The 8,794-nt window shown below is 52.9% G+C and overlaps 1 protein-coding gene across 1 annotated transcript in view; it reads left to right on the plus strand.

Moving 5' to 3' along the window:
* Positions 1-6,969, plus strand: part of Pvalb (parvalbumin) — a 16,000-nt gene extending 9,031 nt beyond the window's left edge. Inside the window, exon 5 of the mRNA XM_010613696.2 lies at positions 6,754-6,969. Within this exon, the coding sequence (XP_010611998.1) occupies positions 6,754-6,782 (29 nt within the window). The 3' untranslated portion in view covers positions 6,783-6,969. The remainder of the gene's footprint in view (positions 1-6,753) is intronic.
* The last annotated feature ends 1,825 nt before the right edge of the window (positions 6,970-8,794 follow it).

Here is an 8,794-nt window from a genome sequence, read left to right on the forward strand (position 1 = left end):
TGGTGCTGTCCAGCCTTTGGAGCAGGGGGCCTGGCACATAGCAGGAGAACAAGAGTTTGTTTACTGAATGAATGTGTTCATGGGGGTGCAGGGCAGAGGAGGCAAGGAGAGGCGACCTGCAGGTGAAGGCTGGAGACCTGGGCAGGTGGGCTGGGGGCTGTGTAACTGCAGGTGCCGGGGCATCCTTTGCTCTGAGCCCTGTTTGTCCTTCTAAGGTGGCAGTTGTTTCCCAGGTTCTTTAAGATCCCAGGTTGCAGAGAGAGGGGGAAGACAAAGCTCTAATAATAAGTCTTCACTTTCTCGTCTCTGGGGTGACGATTTCCAGGAAGCTCAAAGGCTTTTATAGATGTGATCGATTGAGTCTCAGCAGCCACCCTGAAAGGCTGGTTCAGGCCAGTTAGGGGAGGGTTTAGGACAGAAAAGAAGAGAGAAGTTGGAAAGAGACGGAAGGTGCTCAAGGGCTTGACTGTCACGGCAGAGACGAGGCAGAAAAGCGGGCAGACGTGGTCTGCACAAGTGTCTCGCACCCCAGCCAGCCTCTGATTCCATAGGAGGGGCCCAAAGGTTTGCGTCTCTAACAAGTCCCTTAGTGATACTGACGGTCCAGGGAACCACAGTTTGAGAATTACTGCCTTCCAACAATCCTGGGAAAGGAGCCCTCGCTATCCCCACTTGGTAAGGAAAGAAACTGAGGCATAGAGAGGTTAAGTCACGTGCCCAGGGCTACTAAGTAGCAGAACCAGCCCGGAAACTCGGTGGTCCTACCAGGACCCTCTGTACTTGTCCCAAGCCCAGGTCTCAAGCTCAGTGTCTGCCCCCAAAGGACATTCAGACTGCTGGGGCTTAGAGTTCAATCCAATCCCAGACAACACACACAGCTGTACTTCTGGCTGGTGCAAACCTCACAAGAGCTCCAGAAGCCATGTTTGTTTCCCACACAAACCAGGAAAACAGAGCCACTTGCTATGAAGCTCTGGGGGCTTATTTCAAACTCCAACCCCAGTATATGGCTCTAGATGAGATCCACAGGCCATGCATGCACACATGCACTCGACCAATGATTGTGCAATCCTTATTACTTGTTTTTTCAATCCTAGTAACAGATCCACTTTCCTAAGCTTTAAGCCTTTTCCAAATCAGGAGCCTGTCTTTTGTGTTTTGAGGCCATTACTGGAAATTTTAGTCATAATTATTGCCTGACCATGGTACCACTCATGTGCCTAAGTGCACTGGCCTTTTCTGCTTTTTCTGGCAAAATCTGTTCTCCTTCACCCTTCAGCAGCCTAGTGAGCTGAGGAGGTAGAGTGCTGGGAAGCCATCGGGCCGGGTGCCCTTGGGGATAGACGGAAGGTGGGACCGCCCTCCTTGGGTACCAGCCCTGCCGAAGGACGGGCTTTTCCTCCTCAGGGCATCCAGTCTGCTGCCGTAAGGTGGGGATGAAAATACCATCTCGCTGGCGGGTTGCTGGAATTAAGTGAATGTTCCGGGAATGATTCCTTCCTCTTCATTTATGTGAACGCTTTTGTTCCTAAGCCTCCTTAGCTCCTTTCAGAAGTTGTGGAATCACAACTTCAAGATGAAGTCCAAGACAGAGGTGAGAAGGAAGAGGGTGGACTCTCTCTGCCTCCTGTGCTGTAATCCCGGCCTGCCAGCCCCTTTGGGATTTGAGTTCCAAGCAGGGCGGGATGTACATGTCAGGGCCAGTGCACAGTCCTGACGGCGGGGTCCAGAGGCAGACGGTGTTTTGTCTTCTGTCTGTGTGTCCTGGAAGCAGCTGGAGGAGGTCTAGGGGACAGAGGCAGTGACACCCACGGAGAGATGTGGAAACTGAGGCCTGGTGAATGCTAAGTGCCGCGGTCCCAGAGCGCATCCTTGACCGAGCGGGACCCAGGTCTCCTGACTGCACCCCCACCCCTGCAAGATGAGCTGAGTGTTCGGGTTATAAATGGTTCCGGTGCTTGCAATCTGCTCGTCTCTATTCCCGGGCGCACTTTCCTCAGCTCCGGCCTTCTGCTGCACTAGATAAGACAGAGCAGGGGACAGGAGGCAGCACAGCTTATGTAACCGGCCTCCTGGAAAATGGAGCAGCGGTCAGAGTGGAGGAACATGTTCCCTCTCTCTGTCCCTGTCCTCTGCGTCTCACAGCCACCGCTTGAGGAGGAACGCGGGGCCACGGCTCAATCTCTGAGAAGGAGATGTAGCTGGGCACGAGCCACGCTGGCGTTGGTAACTTCCCGGCAGAGTGGCGCAGCCTCAGTTTCCCCAGGAGGGAAACGGGGATGAGAGAGCCAGGGAGGAGGACATGGGGTGACACAGCCCATAGCAACTGGCACCAAGTGAGCCCCAGAACTGTTTACGCCGCCTCCGGGTGGCGGCCTGGCCTGACCCCAAATGACCCTGCAGGATGGCAACGCGATCCCTGTCTGTAATGCGAATTTGTAAGAAACTGAGCCTGGGAGCTATTTCGAGGCAGGTGATAAACCAGAAGCCACCCCTTCCTCCTGGTCATCAAGACAGAGGGAGGGACTGCGGCGTCCAGACGCTGACTCAAGAGTCTCAGTTTCACTCGGGGCTCTCAGCGTGTGCTGATCTCACCTGTCAATAGCTGCTAAATTTGTCCAATCCCCACAGCACCCCAGCCCGGGACAGATCTGATTAGGCTAATTTCAGTTTCCTTAGGGAAAGAACAGAATCAGCCCATCCCTGTCCACTGCCTTCCTTCCAACCCACCCCACCTTGTTCATCTCCTTCCGATTGGACAAGGAAGACAGTGGCAAGCGAGCCCCAGGGCACCTTGGGGAGGCTTCTGATTACAGAAGTAGTGCTGCATGCATGTCCCTCCAAAGAAATGCTCCCCCGAAAGCCTAGTTAGCGACAGTGGCTTTAGGTGCATTCACCCCGTGTGCCAGGCCCTGTGCCAGGCACTTCTCACGCATCTTCGCACACGCCCACATCACACTTGATCTGTGTATGAGAGACGTGCTCAGTAGCCCCATTTTACAGGCAGGGAAACTGAGGGTCCTAGATGAGCTCCAGCCCAGATGGGCGCTCTGGAGCTGGATTCCAACTCGACTGGACAGCTGGCGATAGAGACTTGTTTCTAATCTTTGGGTTTTCCTTGTCCTGTGTTTAAATATGTATCCTTAGTTTCCGAATTTTATGCTTCTTTCAAAGATCCAACTCATGTCAGTCATGCTGAGAGACCCAAGGAGACAAAATGAGTATTTGTAAGCCACCCGCTATGTGCCAGGATCTCTTTGTATTTTCTCAGCTGCTGTTCTATAGCTGCACAAGTAGGGCTTCATTTACTCCTTATAACTGAGAACCCACTTTACAGATGAGAATGCTGAGGCCCAGAGAGGCACCTGAGTGACCATGGCCACCTGGCCGGTGATGGTACAAGACTGAAACCCACTCTTGGATTGCTGGCAGGTGGTAGGCAGGTGACAGGTGGGGACAGGAACTGGTGGGGAGTGATGGGGACAAACAGCATCCCAGGAGCCACGGCTAACAAGTTTACAGAGTCACCCTCTGTGCCAGGATGGTGCTGGGTGTATTCTGGACTTGGTTTCAGAGCGACTTGAGGAATAGCATGTGTGATTACAGTAGCTACCAGGAGCTGAGCACCTGCTGCACACCAGGCCTGGGATTGAGAGGTATAGCGCTTGCCCCTTAAGCAGCCCCAGAAAGTAGGCATCATCATGAGCTGCATGATGAGGAAACTGAGGCATGATTCAATGGAGCATCTAATCAAAGATTACAAAAGTGAGGGCCGGGGATGTAGCTCAGCGGCTCAGAGCCTGCTCGGCAAGCAGGAGGCCCTGGGTTTGATTCCAGGTACCGAAAAAGAAAAGTGAAAAAAAGAAAGAAAGATTACAGAAGTGAGAAATGGGAGTTGACCCTCCCACACCAGTTGGGTTGCTTCAAACCTATGTGAGAGCTCGGGACATTCTTGGGACCTCACAGAGGAGAAAACCAAGACCAAGAAGGGTAAAGCGACTTATCAGGGATGCTAGCACATGGCAGAACCCGCCAGGATCCATCCTTCACGCCTGGTTCCCTACCCCAGATCCTGCGCCAAGTCTGATGACCTAGACTTTACTGGTCTTTGTTGCTTTGGTCATTTGTTTTTCTTGAAGGTGAGACCTGAGCATTTTAGAGGAAAGCTTTTGCTGCGACAGCTGTTAGTTAATTGGCAGGTTCTGAAGAGTTTTGCCCTGAGGCTGACAGAAAAGAGACAGAGAAGTGGCCCCTGCCCTCAATTTTTCCACAAAGACCCTGGGCAAGGTTCTGAGGGAATAAAATTAGAATCCTGTGTCCCCTGCAATAGGCCAGGCCACATGGTCATTGTGACATCCCAGCTGCTTCGAAGCAGATCCCAGGGTGGGCAGAGGGACTGATTTAGGGGCTCTGAAAAACCCCACAAGCCCCAAATATCTCCCATAGTAAGGCTCCAAGCTTTCTGGCTTTCTACTCTTGGAAGTTCTCACCATGGTCCCTTGGTTCCCCTCACACCAGCTGCACCAGGTCCTGCCCAATGTGCCCCAGAGGGACTTTTTGCTGAGGAACCAGCCTGAGACCCACAGTTCCAGGCAGGAAAGCACAGCTCGGCAACCCAGGACAAGGAAGGGTGACTGTGGCCAAGTTTGCCAGATTAAGTGGCAGAGTGGGGGCAGGATGGAGCTCTTGTTTCCACAGAAGCTGGGCCAAGAGCAGCCCCTCCGTACTCATGGAGAGGTGTTTTCAACACCCGAGCACAGGTGTAGTTCTGTCTCACTCTTTTTTTTTTTTTTTTTTTTTTTTTTTGGTACTGGGAATCGAACTCAGGCCCTTGCACTTGCTAGGCAGGCGTTGGAAACACTGAACCAAATCCCCGGCCCACCTGCCTCACTCTTTTCATGTGATCCTGTCACCTCCCCTCTCCAGCCTCCCTTCGCCATGTACCAAATGGGGATCATCCCTCTTCCCTCCTAGGCCGGCTGAGAATTACGTGCAGTAAAGTCAGCGCTGGCAGAAGCCTAAGGACTGGGGAACCATTTGCCCTTCCTCCCATCCACCCATATGCTTGGCACCTGCTAGGGGCCGGGAGGAGAGGGCTGAGTGGAGGGAAGTCCCCGGTCACCCTAGAGCTTGCAGTCTAGTGGGAGGGGTGAGGCTGACAAAAATAAGTACATAAATAAGATCATTTCAGAGTGTGCTAAGTACCATGAAGTAAATAAAAAAGGGCTACAGTGACAGTGCCACCAGAGTGGCGATATTTGAGCTGGGACATGTGTCACTCTATACCTAGGTCAAAGTAGGTCAGAAAACTCTGGGGTAAGGAACGAAGCCCGAGAGTATGTGTGGCTTAAACCACATCTGCTGCTGTGACTATGGCCGAACTCCTTAGCTCTTGGAGCCTCAGTTTCCCCGTGTGTAAAATACAGACAGCTGTGAGAATTCAAAGATAGTTATACAAACTGCCGCCCATGTAGACATTCAATTAATGCTAGTTACTAACTTCAGAGGTGAACGGTACCAACCAGAGTTCTAGAGATAAAAGCCATCACAAAGGAGCCACAGCCCCTTCAAGGTCCTGTAAGCTCATAGGGACCCTTGGCTAAGAAAACGAGTCCTCCGGTGCCTGGCTTATGGGGGAAATCCGCTGAGACTCCCTGGAGTTTTGCTGTTTTGGGGTTCCATCCCCACCACGTGGTTACCACTCAGCCCAAGAGCCTTGGGGTTGGGGGCGTTCCCTTGTGGTCCCCCAACTTGAGTTCCTAGACCTCCTCACCCACCTTTCCTGCCCCAGAGCAGCCTACGGACAGGAGGGGCTGGTTTCTACATCCCAGGGCAAACCCCAGAAAGGCAAGGGGACCAGTACTGTCCTTTCACCTGCCGGGGCGATAGTGAGGTCATCTCTGTGACCTAGCCACTCTCAGCTGTTTTTTTGTTTTTTGACTTTTAAATTTTGAAACAATTTAAGACTTACACAAGCAACAGCGCAACAGTCGTGCTAGTCCCTTTCCCTGCCTCCCCTGATAACATTTAATGCAGCATGAGGAAAAGCACGGAGTGCGATTGGTGGGTTATGCCTATGTGTTCCACACAAGGGGCCCTGGGTACTTTCTGTGGCCTTTTTGAAGCCACTGCACACCTGGGATCGCCCTGTCTCTCCCCAGGAGTTCTTACTGTCCAACTCTCCCCCGGTGGGTGAAGGAACTAAAGCCCGAATAAGGCCCGGCTGGGCTTCGAGCCCCTGGTCTGTATCCCCTCCTCCTAACACCGTGTTTTCTAGAGGTGCCAGGGACTGCATTCCCCGGCAGAGTCAGAGCGGTGCCTGGTGGTGAACGCCTTGTCCTCTCTTGTCTCGGGGAGAGAAAAACTGCAGAGAAGCCCAGAAATATCGCCGAGCCTGAGCCTCCATTTCCTCCTCTAGAGCAGACATTCTAAGACACGGTGGGACGAGGGCTGGGTCAAATGAAACGTTGTACAGAAAGTGTCTAAAACAGCGCCCGGCGAGGGTCGTGGGTGACCGGCGCTGGGGCCATCACCGGTGCTGCCCTCGCTGATGACAGGTAAGCCCCTTTACTTTTCATTCATTCTTTCCTGCCTTCGTCCGTCCACTTAGTCCTGCACTCACTGATTCCTTCGCTCCAGGTTGGCCGTAGCAGGAGCAAGGACTGCAAGGAGGCCGGGTGCTGTGCCTGTGCCGGGCAGGGTCCCTGCACTCTCCCTCTGTGACTCACTCACCTTTGTCCTTGTCTTTTGCAGAATTCTCCAGTCTGGTGGCTGAAAGCTAAGCGGTTCTGATGGCCCCAGGCCCCACCTCTCTGCCCTGGACGCCCCGTCTCAGCCCCTCTTGTCACCCTCCTTTGTTTGGGTTCAGTTTGTTTATGTTATTTTTTACTCTCCCTGTCCCCTGCAGCCCTCAAACGACACCATTCTTCTGGAAAATGCTGGAGGAACAATAAAGGCTGTACCAATTGGGCTCTGCCTGTGAGGGGGACCCAGGCCTGGGCCGGGGTTGGCTTTTGAATACAAGTGTATGGGTGGACACCCATCATGAGTCCTTTTGTTAGAAACCCAGGTCAAAGTAACCTGAGTAAAAGAGGAAGGATAAAAAGACTTGATTGGCTTATGTGCTCAAACAGTCAGCTTCAGGAATAGCTGGATCAAGGAACTGAGGCAATATCAACCAGATTATGCCCTAATGGCAACGCTCAGCACAAGGTGTACCTGTAGTAAGATCTGCAAGACAGAGTTACTTTTACCATCTGTCCAAGAGGCTAGACTTCCTCCCATTAACAGCAGTAGCCAATGTTTATTAAGCTCTTGCTCTATGCTGAGCACTTTCCAGGATTCCATCAGCACAACAGCCCCATGCAGTACCATTGGCCTTGTGTAGATGAGGAACCTAAGGCCCAGGAATTTAAATGTTCATCCAAGGTCACACAGTTTGCAAATGCAGGAGGAACAGGACCAAAAAAGTGAGAAGTCACCTGAAGGGCCTGTGTCAGTGGGTGGGAGGAGGGATCACGGATCGTGTCCACCTGCAGAAAGGAGAAGGGAGTCTGCGGAAATGAGGCCAGGAGCCAGAGGCCGGGGTGCCCTGCAGGGCTGCCTTGGGAGAGTTCTCTGCAGAGATCCCTGGCTGGTAGGAGGTGCTGGGGTGCATCTCCCTGAGCCACACCGGGGGCTCCCCCATCCCCTTCCCCTGAGCTCAGTGAGACAGGGCTGGACAGAGCACCTTCAGGTGGCAGCCAGGCAGAGCGAGCCTCATGGTGGAGACTGGAATTATGAACTGATCAGAAGCCACAGGAAGCCCCAAAGGGCCCTGGGAACACAGCTTCCCGGGAAATGAAGGCGGAAAAGCAGGTGGTGGGGGAGTGGGTGTGGCTTTGCAGGGAAATGGGAGTGGCCTAGCAGTGGTTCCGGACTAGCCTGGCAGTGGAAATGTGCAAGAGTGCGCAGGCAGGCGTGAGACAAGAATGTGCCTACGTGCTCCACATGCCTTTCAGGACCAGCTTGGACTCATGTTTTCATGAGGGCCTGGGAGTGGGGAACAACTTCGGTCACCGAGACACCTGATGGGGTTGGGAGGAGGAAGAGAGTAGCCTGTTCTGGGGCCCTTTGGGAGCAAGAAGAGTCCTGGGCTCCTCCTCCTGGAACCAGAGAACCAGAACCATCCAGGAGCCCGGCAGGGGACAGGCCCAGGGGACTGTGGGGACAGCAGCCTCACCGACGGAATTGCACTGGCCTGCGTGCCTCCTGTCTCACCCCACACAGTGTAGGTTCTGGACAGCAAAGGCCTTTAATCTCTCGGGGGGCACAGGACCTTGGCTTCCAGCCAGCGCAAGGAGGCACTGGCTTCCCCTGCAAGGCTGGCAATCCCTTTGTCACCTGTGCCTCTGTGCGCTGGCCCAGGACAACAGCAAGAGTTGAGGGGTGTGGGGGGGAGTTCTGGTAAAGCCTCCATTTCAGTGCCTTCTCTTACAAGAGTTTGATGAGGGACATCTGAATAGATAAAGAACTTAAAAAAATTAGACTCTCCCAAAATAAAGAGCCCAATCAAAAATGTGTAAGCAAAGTGAATAGATGCTTCTCAGAAGAGGCATAAAAGGCCAATACGCACATAAAAAGATGCTCAACGTCACCAGCTGTCAGAGAAATGCAGATTAAGAAAACACTGAGATTCCATCTTACTCCCGAAAGAAGGTCATCATCAAGAAGCAAATAATAACTAATGCTGGCAAGGATGTGGGGGAAAAATGAACACTTCTCTGTTGGAGGGAATGCTAACTAGTAAAACCAC

The sequence above is a fragment of the Fukomys damarensis genome, unplaced genomic scaffold (genome assembly GCF_012274545.1).
Source record: "Fukomys damarensis isolate Sample0158 unplaced genomic scaffold, DMR_v1.0_HiC HiC_scaffold_19, whole genome shotgun sequence".
Classification (NCBI taxonomy): Eukaryota; Metazoa; Chordata; class Mammalia; order Rodentia; family Bathyergidae; genus Fukomys; species Fukomys damarensis.